The sequence below is a fragment of the Bemisia tabaci genome, unplaced genomic scaffold, assembly GCF_918797505.1.
Source record: "Bemisia tabaci unplaced genomic scaffold, PGI_BMITA_v3".
In the NCBI taxonomy this organism is placed as follows: Eukaryota; Metazoa; Arthropoda; class Insecta; order Hemiptera; family Aleyrodidae; genus Bemisia; species Bemisia tabaci.
This window is the reverse complement of record NW_027311739.1, coordinates 256,623-274,356: the sequence shown is the minus strand read 5'-3', so window position 1 is coordinate 274,356 and position 17,734 is coordinate 256,623. Positions and strand designations below refer to the sequence as shown.

General features: G+C 39.9%; 1 protein-coding gene across 1 annotated transcript in view; it reads right to left on the bottom strand.

The window, feature by feature from the left end:
* The window catches only part of LOC140225775 (alpha-actinin, sarcomeric-like), an 86,779-nt gene extending 69,686 nt beyond the window's left edge, over window positions 1-17,093 (bottom strand). The window contains exon 1 of the mRNA XM_072305685.1: window positions 16,709-17,093. Within this exon, the coding sequence (XP_072161786.1) occupies window positions 16,709-16,834 (126 nt within the window). The 5' untranslated portion in view covers window positions 16,835-17,093. The remainder of the gene's footprint in view (window positions 1-16,708) is intronic.
* Window positions 17,094-17,734: the final 641 nt, after the last annotated feature.

Genomic DNA, 17,734 nt, shown 5'->3' with positions numbered 1-17,734 from the left:
TCCCATTTCGAAAAAAAAAATGAAAAAAACTGATAAAATTTCGAAAAATCGTAATCAAGATACGTGTTCCACGACTTCCATTATCCTCAATTACAGCCGGGCGCACGGACAAAGTGTCTACTAAAACAGGCGGGTCAAAAATAAGTACTTTTACAGTACTTTTTCAGTACATTCTCAAGAAATTCAGTACCTCCTCCAACAGAAAAATTCCGTTCTTTTTCAGTGCCTCCATTTCACGAAATTAGAAAAATTTCAAAAATTTGAAATTGCGACAAAAATGACACAAAATTAAAAGAAATTCCGGACCTTTCTGCGGGATTTCAGCACTTTTTCAGTACTTTCGGACCGCCCTTAAAAAATCAGTTCTATTTCCGGACTTTCCAGAAATTCCGGACTTGTAGACACCCTGACGGAATCCGCAGATATCTCCCACGAAATTCAACCATACTGGACCCATTTCAACCGTAACTCATACCAACGTCGCGGCGCCAAGCTACCACAGAGGACTCGCATCCAGCTACAGAGGTCGCGGAAACGGAGCTGAGAAGTGACACTTTCCAAGATGCAGCCCCGGTTGCATTCGGATATGCGGACCGGCATGGCAGCTCTGTCTGAGCGTGGCACAGACGCATGTACCGGCCGCCGAGACGGGGGACATGGTGGGGGGGGGGGGGGATCGCGGTGCGCGGACCTCATTCTAGGGTTTAATTCTAGGAGGATGACACTATTCCGCGTCCGGCGTCCGGTCGACGTCCACTCCGACGGCGCACAGTGTACAAAATGTTATACAGGGTGTCCCAGGATTAAGTACGAATATTGAAGGAGTCGGTTCTTTGGGTCAAATAAAGACGTTTTTGAGGTATAATTTTTTTTCCAAAAAAGCTTTCCCTGGGGGCCACCCCCCACCCCCTTCGCGCTCACCCGCGCTCCATTCAGTCCCTATTATCTCGAAAACGATGAGTCATAGCGAAAAAACGCAAAACACATAATCTCAATATTTTTCAACACTGAATCTATTGGTGTCGCCAAAATACAATTTCTGTCGCTGGAAACATTAATTTTGGCTACTCTTACGTTCGATACCCCCCTAACCCCCCCTCCCCTTAAAATGCGTAATATTGATTGATAAACATTGTCACAGTGTTAGAAAGACGATTTTTTTCCTCCAACTTCGGGAGGCCGTGGCCCGCAGGGAAAGCGTTTTTGGAAAAAAAGTTGCATCACGAAAACGTCTCTTTTTCACCCAAAGAATCGACTCCTTCAATATTCGTACTTAATCCTGGGACACCCTGTATATCGTGACGCGCACGCACGTCGCACGTCATAGGATATTTCGTGACGTCACGATGAATGGCCAAGCAAACCTCACCAAGCGCGAAAATTTTGAGGGGCAGGGCTGTCGCACGAGGGGGTGGGGGCGGCATGGAGATTACGCACGTTCCTTTTTCGCCTTCAATTTTTGAGATAGGCCACAAAGCATCCTCCGTGTGGCAATAGTTATCTATTCGAGGATCTCCGTATTGCATTAGGAAGTAGCGTTGGGGCACTTGTAGAGAAAAGCCACTATTCGGGCGTCATTTCGTGATCCGGCCTTTTCGCCTCGTAGCACGATCTCGGCCGTGCGATTTTAAAGCGAAATGTCCTGTTTCCCCGTGAATGTGCGATTTGTCCCATCTTCATGAAGCAAGGCTCAAAACAAATCATCGTTTTGGAAAATTGCTTCACAACCGAAGATTTGCCTCACGTTTACCTAGAATCGTCAGATCGGGTATTTTCTGCACTGGAAAAAAAAAAAAAAAAAAGAAAAAAAAAAAAAAAAAAAAAAAAAAAACACATTGGATCTAGAGTCCAGACTCTTGAAAAACATCGACAAGAAAAAATGCTCTTGATTCAATCAGATTTTTGCTTAAATCAAAAGGAAATCCTCTCAAATTAAGAGGCTTGGTTCTTGATTTAAGCAAAAATCTGATTGAATCAAGAGTATTTTTTCTTGTCGATGTTTTTACGAGTCTGGACTCTAGATCCAATGTGATTTTTTTTCGAGTGCTGCAATCCCCGCTGCAACAAAACAAAAAAAGAAGAAAAAAAAAAAAAAACCTCTGGATTCAAGCCGTGATTCAAGCAACTCCCGTGATGAAAAATCCGGGATTTTTGGTCGGGAAGACTCGAAGCGGAGCCCACTGCGGACGCGGGCGCGATGGCACAACCTCTCGCACTCGACGACGATTTATAGCGCACCCGTGCCACCCGCTGCCAAAATCCCGCTACCCAACCGACAACATGACCGTATTTCTATTTATCTTCTCGCTATCAATTTTCGCCCAACGCAACGACCGGCAACTTGCAGACGCCATCTTTGCTCGGGGGCAATGATGAGCTTCTGAATCCGAAAATCTGCCGCCCCATTGGAACCGGAAAGAAGCCTGCGAAGGTATGATAGTCGGGAAGAAATGGACGGCGTTAAGTAGAAAGAAACCAAGCCGCATCAGGTATTGCCAAATTTAATGGGTCAATTGAATTTTTCGGATGAAAACAGTTTTGTGAAGTTTTGTGTACATTTCAATGGATTTTCAGCATAGTATGAAGCGAATTCCTTAAAATGTCCAAGGAAATCCGCACAAACGTTCTCTTATAAAAATTAAATTTCCAGTTACATTTGGACCGCGCTAAACAGAAAGAACCAGCCACATTAGCTATTGACCAAAATTAATGAGAATTTTTATGCGAGAGAAATGAGCTGAATTGAATTTGATAAGTTTGCTAACGACGAAATTTCAAATTTTGCCTATTACGCCAACACTGTTAAGCATTCATTTGAAAATTTTAAGGAAGTTGCTTTGTGTTACGACGAAATTTCACTGAAATTTGCACAAAAATCCGCACAACCGTTATCATGTAAAATTGAAATTTGTGCGTGTCTACCGCAAAATTTTACGTCGGAAAAAGTACTTAAATCGCAAATCCCCCTCACATGCAAGAGCTCCATTGGGAATATCGGAAGAAAAACGGAGAAATTATGGGAAATTAATTCGGTTTTTGGTGAATTTAGGGGTAAAATTCTCGTGGACTTCCGGCGGCCTACTCAAATTCGGATTCTACTAATTTTTCTACGTTCCCTCCAAAAAGTGTGATTATGGTCGATCGCACAATCCAATTTCCGCCGAATGAAATAACGCTGATGAGTGCGAAGCGCGAGGCGACGCTAGATCGGCAAATGTTGTTTGAGCAGCCGGCTAATCAACAATGATGATAGAACTCGCTTTTACACTTTTACCATCATTCAAACACGTTACTTCCAACTTGCAAGACCGGAGAATCAGTTTAACAGCCGGAGAAACATCTCATGCGATCAATTTGAAACTGTGCAAAAGTGAAACTGGTCACCATTTTACCTTGCGCTGAACGCGCGGAACCTATTGCAATTTCCGTTGAGTAGTGTGACTGTTGATACTAGGATTCCCTCTGGTTGAAAAATCTGAGGTCCTTTACTTAGTACCCCTGCTACTTTTTTATGAGGAACAGAAGATGATCCGGTAAAAATTCAATATTTGCAGCCGGTTGATACCAAACGCGACGACACCGAACCACGAGAGAGCAACTTAAAACTTCAGGGTGTCTGCTAAAACAGGCTGGCCAAAAATCAGTACTTTTACGGTACTTTTTCAATAAATTCCCAGAAAAATTCAGTATCATTTTTCAGTACCTTCATTTGACGAAATACGAAAAATTTCAAGAATTTGAATTTCTCGCTCAAATTGAGACAAAAATGGCAAAACAATTTAAAAAAATCCGGAACTCTTGCGGAATTTCCGCACTTTTTCAGTACTTCCGGACCCCCCCTTAAAAAGCAGTGCTATTTCTAGACTTTCCGGAAATTCCGGATTTGTAGACACCATGAACTTCCAAAGCAACCCTGTAGTTTTAACGCACTTGCATCTCAGTGTGCATTGCACTTTCAGGCACGCAACTATCTCCTACTATCTCTCTCAAACCCTTCCCAATACTGAAGGAAAAAACTACAAAACAAACATAACAAGCGAACGGACAAACCCCTGAAAATTCAAGCTTTGAGCGTGATATGTGTTACAAGGTTGAGCTTTGAAGTCGGAACACATGGAAACGCCGAGCACTCTCGGGAAAACGATCTCGTAACACGGGACAATTATCTTCAGTCAATTTTACTTGAGCCCCCCTCCCCCCTTCCTCCCCCATTACGACCACGATGAAAAATTGAAGGGGCACATACGTGACAGAACCAGGATTGCCAGACTGTGCTTATCAATATCTCTTCTCCGAGGATATAAACGAATGCAAAATAGCGGATTTCCATGGGTCATTGGGCAAAGGCGAAGTGCATGAATGAGAGAGGAAAGGGGAGGGGGAGCCCACAGCAACAAATAGGTCAATTTCGTGGTCTGTACAGAATGCGGTACGGTAATTGATGCTTGGCGACGCTGCCAGACCGCTCGAAAAACTCGCGGAATTCCCACGGTGGAGATGTAGGACGCGCTGCCATGTGGCAAAGGGCAAGCTACTTTGTAGCTACAGCGCTGCGAAAATACATCCACCGTTGGCCCTCCCGGTGGTCCCGATTCCCGGATTTAATTTCAAATTTCGCAACTCTTTGAATTATTTGAATCTCTGGATTAATAAAAACTTGAACTTCTATGAAACTGTTGTTTTTCTTAATTCATAAAAGAAGTAAGATACAGTGTTCTAAACCCACAGCGGAAAATGCACTGCACCGTTATAAAAGGTGTTGGATCTTATGTTTTTTGGGTCGCTGATTTCATTTTACATCTTAGTTTAACAAAATAGTAACATCCTGACCGAGAAACATAACTTCAAATGTGATTTCTGGCGCTTTTAAGACTGAAGATTTTTTCCACCCTATTTTGACATGTATAAAAATAATAACAAAAGTGTCTCTCGGTCGAGATCAGATAATTCTCATGTATTTTTAGGCGGTAAATCCGAATATGACCTCCGTCTTGGTCCATCGCCCTTAAATTTTCCGGAAAAGCCGATTTTACCCGGAAAAATGGACATTTTTGGTGTTTTTGCGACCGTTGACCTCTGCAACATGTAGGTAAAATTTTTTCCAGGTACTAAATAGTACTATTTCGATGTATTTTGATCTACTGAGTCCGAAAATGACCTTTGTTTTTTCTTATCACCTCTCACTTTTCCGAAAAAGCGACTTTTTCCCGGGAAAATGAGCAAATTTGACGTATTTTTGTCATAATTGCAATTCATGTTGATAAATTATACTGGACCCGTGGTAAAGCGATTCTGTCATGTATATTAAGCTGCTAAATCCGAATATGACATAGGTTTTGGTTTATCACCCTCCAGTTCTCCGATAATGCCGATTTTTCCGCGCCTTTTGAGTAAAACCTTTCCCGGACTCTTGTGTTAAAAATACGGTTTAAAATTGATTTCGATGTTTGATATATCGATTCTTATGTATTTTGACTTGCTAAACCCAAATATGACATTAGATTTTTCCTATCACCCCTCATTATCCCGGAAAAATCAATTTTCCTCGGAGAACGAGCTTTTTTGGTATTTTTGCGCCAATTTTCCTATTCTATGGAGTTGTAGCGATTTTCCAAGTTCCTCTTTAGGTCTTCTCTGACGTCTTAAGAAACATTCAACCGGAGTTCGACCTCAACTTGCCTCTTACAACCCCCCGTTTTCCTCAGAATACGGAAAATCGTCGCAAAAATACCAAAAAAGCTCGTTCTCCGAGGAAAATTGGATTTTCCGGGATAATGAGGGGTGATAGGAAAAATCTAAGGTCATATTCGGGTTTAGCAAGTCAAAATACATAAGAATCGATATATCAAACATCGAAATCAATTTTAAACCGTATTTTTAACACACTTAGAGTCCGGGAAAGGTTTTACCCAAAAGGCGCGGAAAAATCGGCATTATCGGAGAACTGGAGGGTGATAAACCAAAACCTATGTCATATTCGGATTTAGCAGCTTAATATACATGACAGAATCTCTTTATCACGGGTCCAGTATAATTTATCAACATGAATTGCAATTATGACAAAAATACGTCAAAATTGCTCATTTTCCCGGGAAAAAGTCGCTTTTTCGGAAAAGTGAGAGGTGATAAGAAAAAACAAAGGTCATTTTCGGACTCAGTAGATCAAAATATATCGGAATACTTTTATTTTGTACCTAGAAAAAATTTAACAGTCGCAAAAAACGCCAAAAATGCATGGAATATTCCACATTTTGATGTACGGAGGTGCACTCCGAAAAAAATTGATTTCGACCGTTAGGCGCAAAAGGCGCAATTTAAATTGGCATCATTTTAAACTTAAGGATATGTTGAACAAGATTTTTCAATCCGCAAAGCATTAACTAGAATTAAAAAAAAGTTAGAGCTTCCTAAAAATTACGAATTTCACTGATTTCTAGCATTTTTTGGCGTATGTTTGGAGCGTTCAAAAGCATACAAATTTCGGTTCAAAATTAATGAAACGGGGTGAAAAGGAAGTCACTTGCCATCAGGTGGATCCATGTTGCCCAAAAATTTACATAGATGAGGCGTAACTCGGTAAAATAAACACCCTGTAACGCACCACCGAATGCGGCTCACAATCAGCTAATGAAGACCTGTCGCGCGCTCTGTTGTTAGGGTCCGTCACAATCTTATAAATCATTATTAGTCGATGAAAACTTAGGTGACGATCCATGAGAGTATGTATTATAAAACTGTAGTGCCAAACTTTAATTTTTTCCACCCTCAAAATTTGACTAAAGTTCCGTTAAATAGGGTCTGTGGACCATAGGCGCCGTTGCGCCAAATGCGCCTAGAAAATCGATCATGGCGCCTAAAAAACGAAGGCTCTTGTGAGTTTAGAACACTGTTCTAATAGACCATATTCGATAACGGTTCGATGTATCGTTTGGTTCAAAACAATAGAACATAACCTCAAATCAAACGGTAAGGATTTAAGTTGGAAAAGCTGAAAATGAGAAATTTCCTGACAATTTCACTTTGCATTGGCATTTGGTACTCAAAAGAATAAAAAATCTGTTACAAAAGACCCGTTCTCTCAGATTTCTAAATTTACTTTTGAGGCTATGTTTATGTTTTGAACCAATCGATATCGATACAATCTCACCCGTTTGATGTATCGAATACGATCCATACTTAGAATAACGACTCGTTAGAATACGATAGAATAATAACTAGAAACATGGGTAAAACAAGGCTAAACTATTAAAAACACACTACAAAGGCAGGACGTACTAAGCCGCCACAGGCTCATTTTACGCTACACAACACAATAAAAATTCGTAAAAAATTGGGGGAAGGGGGATCTGATCCCAGTTGTTATCACGTAACCACTGGAATTCGGTGAAAAAATGAGCCAATAGCGGCTCGAAACGCCCAGATTTTTAAATATCATTAATATTTTAGCCTTGTTTTTACTCGTGCTTTTAGTCTTAGATCTGCCGTGTCCCACTTGAAACTTAAAAAATTAATAACAGTTTGGAGAGTGAGCATTGCAAATTTTACAAGAAACAAGAGGACTAGTTGTATAAAATTTTCCGCTCAAACTGTCATGCTCATTTCCTTAAAATTTCACTTCCAGTCTTGCTGCTCTTTTTGTTCGCTTTCAGGGTGCAGTGTGCACGTCAATTAGAATTTCATTTGGGATTTTTCTGATTTTTTTCCTGATGTTTCAAATTAATCGTCCTGATTGTTTGCGCGAGTAAATTGACACTCGTCTTACTTCACAAACCAACGTGTTTAATTAAATCAAATATTTCACTTTTGAATGTGCTAATGTAGTTGAAAAATCATGGCAAATTTCCTCATTTTGTCCTAATTTTTTCGGATGACATCAAGTTTCCTAATATTTTCCGGTTTTACAGACGGTAGGTGCCCTGTAATCGATGGCTTAAGTACAAAACCAGGTATCTTCCGGTTGCGACGGTGGTAGTATTCTAGTCATGCTTCATTGTTTCTTGGGAAAACAAGTCAACTTCATTTCTTGAAAACTTCCTTGATTTGTCTTCTGTATTGGCAGAATACTTGGTAGAAATCTTAAGCTATACAGTTGACTTGTTTCTCTTCGAAAAAATAAAATAGGGGCAGAGATTTTGAAACACCTCAATTAAGATAAGCGGTTTGGCACTTTAGCCATTGATATATCTTCCAGGCTAGCGGTCCTACATGGAGAGAGTACGGCAATGTCAAAATATGGAGCTCTTAGGGCCGAAAAAGGCAGCCAGCCTTTTTACAAAAAAAATGTCGCTGCCAATCTTCAGATTCCAATATCGAACCAAGATGGCCACTGGCCAGGCATGTTCATAATTGAACGTTTTCCCGCAAAAATGAGTAAAATGCAAAAATTAGTGTCAAATAGTGCTTTATAAGCGACGGGTCGTAACAAGTATAATAATAAATCACTGCACTGGATGAATAAAAAACACATTGGATCTAGAGTCCGAGAACTCTTAAAAACATCGAAAGAAACAATACTCTTGATTCAATCAGATGTTTGCTAAAATCAAGAAACCAGACTCTTAATTTGAGCGGATTTCCTTTTGATTTAAGTTTAGATCTGCTTGAATCAAGAGTCCTTTTCTTGTCAATGTTTTCAAGAGTCTGGACTCTAGATCCAATGTGTTTTGTTTTCCAGTGTTGCATATTAGGTCGTGTTTAAGGTTGGCTGCCCTTTGAGTCCTGAAGCTTCATGACCTAACCTCAAATCTACCGATATGTCCATTACTTTCCCTATATCAGGTACTGTTCTAGGCAAATCGAAGCTTTTCGGCCACGCCACCTGACAACGCAGCGGATGCCGGGGGGAGGGGGGGGGGGCATCGGAAGCTCGGTGCCGGTGCCAGGAAGCTGTGAAAAGCTCTAAAATTTACCTCGTATCTCGGAGAAGAGCGGAATTTTTCCTCGTTGCCTCTTGGTCGAGACACGGGAGCCTTGACCCAACAAAAACTTTAAGGGCCGCCGCGGGGCCGCCGGCGCTCCCGGTTATTCTGGTCGTCGCGACGCTGACGCCGACGCACCGGCACCGAGTCCAGCCTCGCGAAAATCTCCAACCTCAAACTTCACCCCGCTCCATTAACTTTCCAGGCCCGAAACTTTCAAAGTTGACGGCTAGCGCGTCGAGAAAAATCGAGGATCCGGCAAAATTGCCGGGACGAAAAATAATCCATCTCTCCCTGGATATTCGCACACAAAGTGCGAAAGCACGTATCTCCATTGCGGGTTTTCAAAATTGTCGCTTCTATTATACTTTTTCGAGGAGGGACCAGCCAACTAAATATATTGAAATGTTTACGAAATGAATCAGTACGGTGTAGGTACCGGGTATCAGTACTGAATGCACGGTTTAAACTCTCCAGAACGGTTAAGAACCTCGATTTTTCCGCGATTTCTTTCCGTTTTGTAAAATTGCTCCTGTTTTCACTGCTCTTTTTTTCATAATTTCCCGAAAGCTCGAGGTAAAAATTTTAAAGGCAAAATCGAATTTGATAATTTTTGGTTTGCAGGTTACAGTATAAAGATCAAAATTTTCCTAACAGGTGACAATCAGTTTTTCTCCCTATTTTTGCTTTCTTCAAAGAAATTCCTGAGCTTATTCTCTGAACTTCCACGGCCGTCTTAAATTTCCGGACGTCCATATTTGGATTACATTTTGCAATAAAGAACCACTATCTCTGGCTCTCCCATAAAAGCACATATCTGCATAAGAAAGCCAATAGCATGTATGTTGTTTCAAAAAATGGGCCAGAAATAGTGGTTCCTTATTGCAAAATGTAATCGATTTATTCAAGTTACTTTTGAGCTGGCGACCTGTCTCCACCATCGCAGTCTTCGCGATGAAAGTTGTAGGTCACCTTTTGTCAGCCCCATCAACTTCTACGCGCATAGTAACAGAAAAACGGGGAAAAATCTCTGATTGTAAAGGCAAAATGCGCTGTCAAAACTGACGATAACTTGCTCGATACATCAATTTTGACCATCATCCTCCACAGTTTAGAGTGCCTGCGCCCTTCAACTTGATAAATTGGATTAATTCACTGGGTACGAACAGTCAACTACTTGTTTATTTTCTCTAATATATTGAATAACCTTAAAAATTATTTACGGAATTCCGGAAAGTGGGACAACTGGAACAAATCATTTAGCCTCGCGAGAGATGTACCCACACAGAAACAGAAATTTTCTGCTTTCTTCCCCGATAAATTTCATCTTGTGAAATTCATTTGTTATTTACTTTTCCAAGGTTTCTTCGCGGACAGATTTAGTGGTCAGAATGGTTGACAATGAGCGAGGCGAGAAGCGGCACTAGGTCGAGAGGAATTCGAGAAGACCCATACCACTCGTTGAGATGACTACGCGCTCAAACGAAAAAACGCTTCAGAAAATTATTTTTAAAAAAAAATATTAGTTGGTGCGAAAATGAAACAAACGGCACTTAGCGATAGTAGCAAATTAGTCTCCTTGGAGATTTTCATTTGAGCTATCGATTACGAACTACGAGGGGAAGGAAAAGCTAAGATGGGCAATAATTCATAACAAATTATCAATCGTCACTGAACGTGAAATAAAATTGATCTCCGAACCCAACTTTTGCCGCGACCAGTGCTCCCATTCCATGCCCATCAAAAGTTCCGGAATTCGGAACTATTTTGTTCCCATTTCTCCCACTCTATAACCGTCAAAAGTTCCAGGATTCTTTTAAGATTTTTTTAATAGTTCCGGAAAATGCAAAACATCCGGAACATTTCGGGAATTTCAAAAGTTCCGGGAAAAACTTCAGGAAAATCTCAAAAGTTCCGAAATTTGTAACTAGTACCGGGAAAAAAAAAATTACAGGAAAATCTGCAAGAAGTTCCGACAATTTGTAACTAGTTCCGGGAAAAAATTCAGGAAAATCTTGAAGAGTTCCGAAATTTGTGATCGTTAGTTCCAGGGAAAAATTCAGTAAAATCTCAAAAGTTCCGAAATTTGTACTAGTTCCGGGAAAAATTCAGGAAATCTCAAGAGTTCCGAATTTGTAACTAGTTCCGGGAAAAATTCAGGAAAATCTCAGAGTTCCGAATTTTGTAACTAGTTCCGGAAAAATTCAGGAAAATCTCGAGAGTTCGAATTTTGTAACTAGTTCCGTAAGATACGAACACTGGCCGCGATTACATAGCTCAACAATCGTCTCTACGTCCACCCTACCCGGCAGTGATGTTGAGCGTTTTCCGACTAGTGGTAACTTCTTGCACCAGAAACCCCGAGATGGGAGGAATGCGAGGATCACGGCCACCGCGGGTGATTAATGGAGCTTAGAGATCATATAAACTACTTTCACTGGACACTTTCGTCGCTCGGGCTCGTTTCAATCGAGGATTAAGACATGAAATCGAGAAACTTTTCAAGCAGCTTTTCAGTTTTCAGGGCAACTCCGGCGGCGAGCTGGCAGCTGACAGGTTTTCTCCAATATCGGCCACATCATCGAGGCGTCGAGGATTGAGGATCTACATCTCCACGACCTGACACAAGGACGTGGAACGCCTCGCCTCCAGGTCTACCAGTCTACCACTTCGCGCTTCCTTCCGGACTTTTCGTCTACCTTACGCTTAATAGTGTTTCTTAAGGTAGAGCTGAGGAACGAGAAGAAGAGACAAATGTCACATCCAAAAATTGCACCATTCAACAGACATTTACTTGCTAACCAATGGGCCAACTGATGATTGATGCATCCAGACTGATGTGACTTTTGTCTCTTCTTTCCTTTCCTCAGTTCTAGATCCTCAGATAGACCGCGTTTAAAGGCCTCGATACACGATCAAATTCCCGAACCAATTACCATCAAAAGGTCGGGAGTCATCAGTCTTAAGATCTTTACTTTGGTTTGTTACAAAATGTATTAAATGAAAACTTGGCAGAAAAGTTTCGTGCGGCAGGAAATGATGAATGGTGGCACTCCATTTCGTCAAATTTTGAAAAGAGGAGTGGTCAAGTCATCAACAGGTCTACTTTGACCAGAATTGGTTCGGAATTAGATCCGGTATCGAGCGTTAACAGAAAGGAACCATCATGCTATCAGCTACTGCTAAAAATTTAATTTTTTACACGAGGACGTTTCTGTGGATTTCTTTGAAAATTTTAAGGAATTCGCTTGGTATTGAGCAAGAAATTCGCTGCAATTTGCAAAAAAAATCCGCACGACCGTTTTTATGTAAAAAATTAAATTTCCCATTTAAAATTGACAATAGCTGATGTAGTTTGGTTCCTTTCTGCTCAATGCGGTCCAGATTCGGTGCGATGCATTCTGAGTATGCTCGATAAATCAATAAAGTCGCCCTCTAGACATAAGGGCGCAACTACACTCTCCAGTGATCCCTGTCGACCACGTAACTGAGTGCTCCCCCGGGCTCATGCTCATCTAAAAGTTAGTTACGACCTTCTGCCAGCCAAGCGACAAATTGCTGCAGTCGAAGATGCGTAAATCAGATTGCATTAGTTTAAGTTCGCTCGTGTTTAATCTTTTCGTGGGATAACTAAACCAGAATTTTTATTGAAATTATCTGTGAATTAGTTCCACCCATCTTAAAAGAATCACAAAAAATTGCGAGGAAACATTTTGATTGGGTTTCGTTGAAGAAATAAAATATAATTGAGATTTCAGCATTATTCGCGTTAAAAGCCATCAATATCACAAAAAAGTTTAAACCATTGTGTGGACTATATGGAAAAACCGAAGTTTCAGGCTCTAGATCAATCCTTAAGGAATGTGCGTGCCAATAATCATTTTCCAAAATCTTACAATAAAGTCAAAAGCACAGTTTCTAATTTGCAAACAATGGAGAATTTGCACGCAATTTTTTATTGCTTCATCTGAAAGTGCCTAATGAGCTGATTCGCAATATTTTTTCATAATTTTTTTCTGACATGGGAAGTTGGAGAAAAATTGATTTAAAAGTGAGAAATGCGCCGCCTTGTGACGTCATCTGCGGCATTTCCCATTTAAACACATGTATTTTAGCAGAATCGGTTATTTTGTCATATCTCCTCTAATAATCGCTCAATTTATGAATCAAGGTATCTTCGTGTTCAGTTCACTCAGAGGATTCCACTCCATTCTGATCAAAATTTGACGACCCATCAAATTTTGATCAAAGAGGAGTGGTCAAGTCATCAACAGGTCTACTTCGAACAGAATTGGTTCGGAATTTGATCGTGTATCGAGCCTTAACAGAAAGGAGCCATCATGCTGCTATCAGCTACTGCTAAATTTAATTTAATTTTTTACAAGAGGACGTTTCTGTGGATTTCTTTGAAAACTTTAAGGAATTCGCTTTGTATTAAGCAGAAAATTCGCTGCACATACTTTTCTCATTTTCCCGGACTGTGCAAAAAAAATAATGGTCTTTCTTTGACATTGCCAAAATGATTCCAGACTGCGTAAGTACACACGTACATGCCAAAGTTTCCTGACACTTTAAGGGGGGGGGGGGGGGGGAGAAAAGCAAGAAAGCATGATCGTCATGTCCAAACAAAAACATGATACCATTTCCGCTGGGACGATTCTGACCACGGTCAAAATTCCCTGACTTTTCGTAGGTTTCCCTGACGTACTTCCATTTGCCAACACTGACACTTTAGAATGACGGATCCATTCTGCATGAGCGACAAAAAAAGAAGTGACCGAAAAGACATGAGGCAGAAAAGAAACGAAGCGCGGATAGGAAAAGAAAGCCTTTTTCGAATTATAAGCGCATACCTCTGACGGTTACAGGTCCGCTTTCTGTCGAAAAAAGTAGGTATAGGTATCAACACCATATCCGTGTCTCGCAAAAATTTAGATAATGGTAAACCTTCATTTTTCTTATTCTTTTCCAGTTTCTGGAGAATTGAGAATTTGCAAGGGTCTGAAATTTGATGAATTTCGTGTTTAAGTGGAATCTCCTGGGTGAACTGAACACGAAGATAGGTACCTTTGATTCATAAATTGAGCAATTTTTGACAGAATAACCGATTCTGCTAAAATACATGTATTTGAATGTGAAATGCCGCCAGATTACGTCACAAGGCGGCAAATTATCTCTTGAAAAAAAACTGCGAACTCAGCTCACTAGGCGCTCTTAGATAAAGTAATAAAATTTGTGTGTGCAAATTCTCCATTCCTAGGTGACATTTTTCTGGGATGGTCCGTTGAAAAAATATGACAAAAAATATGAAAAAAATATGGGGGGAAAGAGCAATGCATGGATTATGGATTACACGTTAACCGGAGTTCATTACCGCTTCCTTAGCGCGCCATATCCGGGGTTTTCGCCGCTTTGTCAGCGAAAAATAGTCATAGCTCGTGACATGGTCTGTTTTTGAAGTGTAAACAATTTCAGCTCATGAGTACTCCTCGTACCTTACAGCCGGTTTGTTTGCGAATAATTCTCCAAATTTTTTTTTCTGTAGCCTGTTCCAGATTAAGTTTACCCTGCCATCCACTTGGAAACAATATTTATGGTATCTCAGCATGCAGACGAAAAACTTACGTAAATTTTTGGGTCCCAGGGGGGGGGGGGGGGGGGGAAGCAATTTAGGTTAAGTAATCATTTAATATTGTCAAATTGGTAATGGAAAATGAGTACTGCTGCTTCCAGCATGAATCTAGGTATTATTTGAATGGTTTTTTTTTCCTTCGTCCATTTACAAACGAAAGTTGTAAACAAACATAATTCACTTCAGCACCTACAAATATTTCCAAAAAAGAGAACTCGGCTACTTACTACTAAACGCAATTACTGGATGGGAAAGAAAAAATAATCATTCAAACTGATACTTCTCATTTAACATCCCCATCAGGTTTTTTGAAAGCAAAGGTTAGTGACCAATAAAATTTCAGGATCTTTCTTCAGAGAGAACAAATCAGAAGCTTTGGTCAAATTTTAACTGAAGGAAATCGGAGAGGAAACTTGCTGGTATTCTCAAAGAAAAAATGGAGTCCATGTCTTATCCAACTACAAATGATTGAGGATGATACTAGGAACGGACTAAGTAATTTGATTAGGTCACAGGGGAAATAAGTAACTGTTATAGGTAAGACCGCGTGCAAAGATAAGATAATTTAGGTGGGTGAGTAAATTAAAGGAAATTAGTACCTTGTTTGATTTTAAAATGAAATCTGATCAGAATGATGCTAATTTGACCAATTAAGCATACATATCCAAGCAGATAGACTCAAAGGTCAGCTTAATGACAATGATAGTACAGATAAGTAATACAGCTTGCAAACATTAGATTGAAAGAAAAAAATAGGTACTCAGAAGAAAAGAAGGGAATTTGATAAAGAGCATATGCTTAGATGGAGTTTAACCAAAATCAGCCTAACTACATTTCGCATCGCCTAACATTCTCTCTTGGTTTGTTTTTTTCATTTAAGTAAACCAAGTGAGACACTTAAAGCCTCGAAACTTGCGGTAAATATCCTCTAAATTGTGAATAATACTTATACAAAAGTTAAGTAAATGGAAAGATTCGCTTAATTTTCTAATAAAAAATGAAACATGAAAGGAAATTAGGAAAAAAGTAAAGTTGTTCTGCTAACTTTGGTAAAATCCGTCAAACAATTTGAACTCGAAAAGTGTGACTTTTTGATTTCTGGCGTTTCTAAAATGCAGTTAAACCTGCATTTACCTGCATTTACTGGTTTACCCTTCTCATACTATAAACATTAGGTATGTGACTAAAACATTATCCTTACTTCAGTGATGCTCATAAGCGCACTGATATCTTTTAAATGTTTGTAATTGATGTTCACTTAGGCAACTCAGAATTTTATCTTTGTCATTTCCATTTATGATGAAATAATTGAGACTTTGATCTTCTTAGTGATGATTTCACTTGCATTTTTATTCAGGTTCCTTCCGATATATATGTACATTGATGACGATATTTCCTGCGCGATTTGAATATTCACTTACACCAGATAAAAGAAGGTGAAAATAAACGTTATACTGAGAAAGCAGTCTGAGAGTAGAATTCATAACAGAAAGAGATGAGACAGAACCCCACTCCATTTGAATAGTCGTTGATGAGCAAAACTTAGGAAGTTTTGGGAAATTTTTAAGGCTTGATGCCCTTGATTCTGTCTCCTGATATCTAAGAGGATCAAAATTAACAGCCAAACTAGAAACTTGGTGGGGACTGAATAAATGTGGTCCTCTGTTGAGAGTGCGCTGAAAGCAGTTGATAAACACCCCTCCACACTAAGACTCATCCACCGCATTTGTAAACAAAAAGATACTTCCAGTATAGGGGAAGTCTCCTTGACTAATTTTTTCAGCTCAGAACTGATTTATATTTTAATATTGCATAAGAGGAGACAGCGTATGAATCGAGCATCAACAACAAATCAACACTAAGGAAAGAATGATGAGATGATAAGAATTGATGGCAAAATCAACTGCTGAATATCTTGGCAGATTATGGTAAGGAACCAAAAATTCAAAAGCCGAAGAGCGTGGATTCGAAGGATGAAATTCGAAATCAAAAATGCTTGGTGGCTTGGAGGCCTGTTTTGATTGATGGCAGTGGAAAATGGGGAGGAAACAGAACAAGTTACTGGTCGTCCATTCTCACATCACAGGCAAAATTAAGTTATATAAAGATGAGGTTTCGGGTTTAAATCGGTTAGGCGATCGGGAAACTGTTAACGTACCTTTTTTTGCTGTTTTTCCCAAGCCGGGTCGAGTAATCCTTCCCTCTCCCATTCTTCCTCGGGTTCCATGTAGCCATCCCCGTACACATCAACATTGTTGGAAAGATGATTGGAGTTACTAATCATCTTGCTACAACCAAACCGCACTTACAAAAGGGATACTGGGGTAGGTCGCCGCACCTACCAAAACGAACCCTTATAGGGTTTTAAATAAATTAAAAACACGCCACCGAAACACTCCGTTGTTGGGTCGACTGACTGCAAACTGGCTTCACTCGATTAAAAACACCAATGGACCAACATTGTTTTCCTACTAATTCCGCTTTAGCTGTTCCGCCTCACTCTACGAGTTTCCTCCGCTCGGACAATGGACCGGAACGCGACTGCCGCAAGAAGGCGCTCGCACTCGCGCTGTCGCGGCGCCCCCCCCCCCCCCCCCCCCCTCATTTCTACTTAGATATTTACTGCTATCTACCGCGGGATTGCAAAATATTGCTGTTTTCCTTCGAAAATTTTAAAAAAAATCGAATTCAGGAAAATTTTTCAATTGACTTGACTGATGCCGTGGACTGCATTCGTGAAAATTTCGAATTTATTAATTTGATTTACTCACTTTACTTGGGTACCATTTCGTTTTCCAACGACAGAAAGAAAATTGAGAAAATTTGGAAGAATTATAAAATGTAATAAGTGCCTAACATAATGTTTCAATCTCAAAACTTCAAAAAAAACTGCAATTTAAACCACGAAAGATTTGAAGGCCTGTGATGAGAGAAAATTACAAAAACTCACTAGCAAAAAATTGTCACTTTTTTTTGTCGTTTTCTTTTCACCAAAAAATCTTGAGTACTATTGAAGTCACGATAAGTGAACATACTAAAACTCTCACACTAGAGTCCCTGAAAAATTTCAGCTGATGATGCATTTAAATTTTATGTTTTTAATTAAATTATGATAAAGTTTTTCGTAGGGCAGAAGAAATTGAAACTTTTCTTCATTCCTCATTTAAAATACTTGAGTGCATTT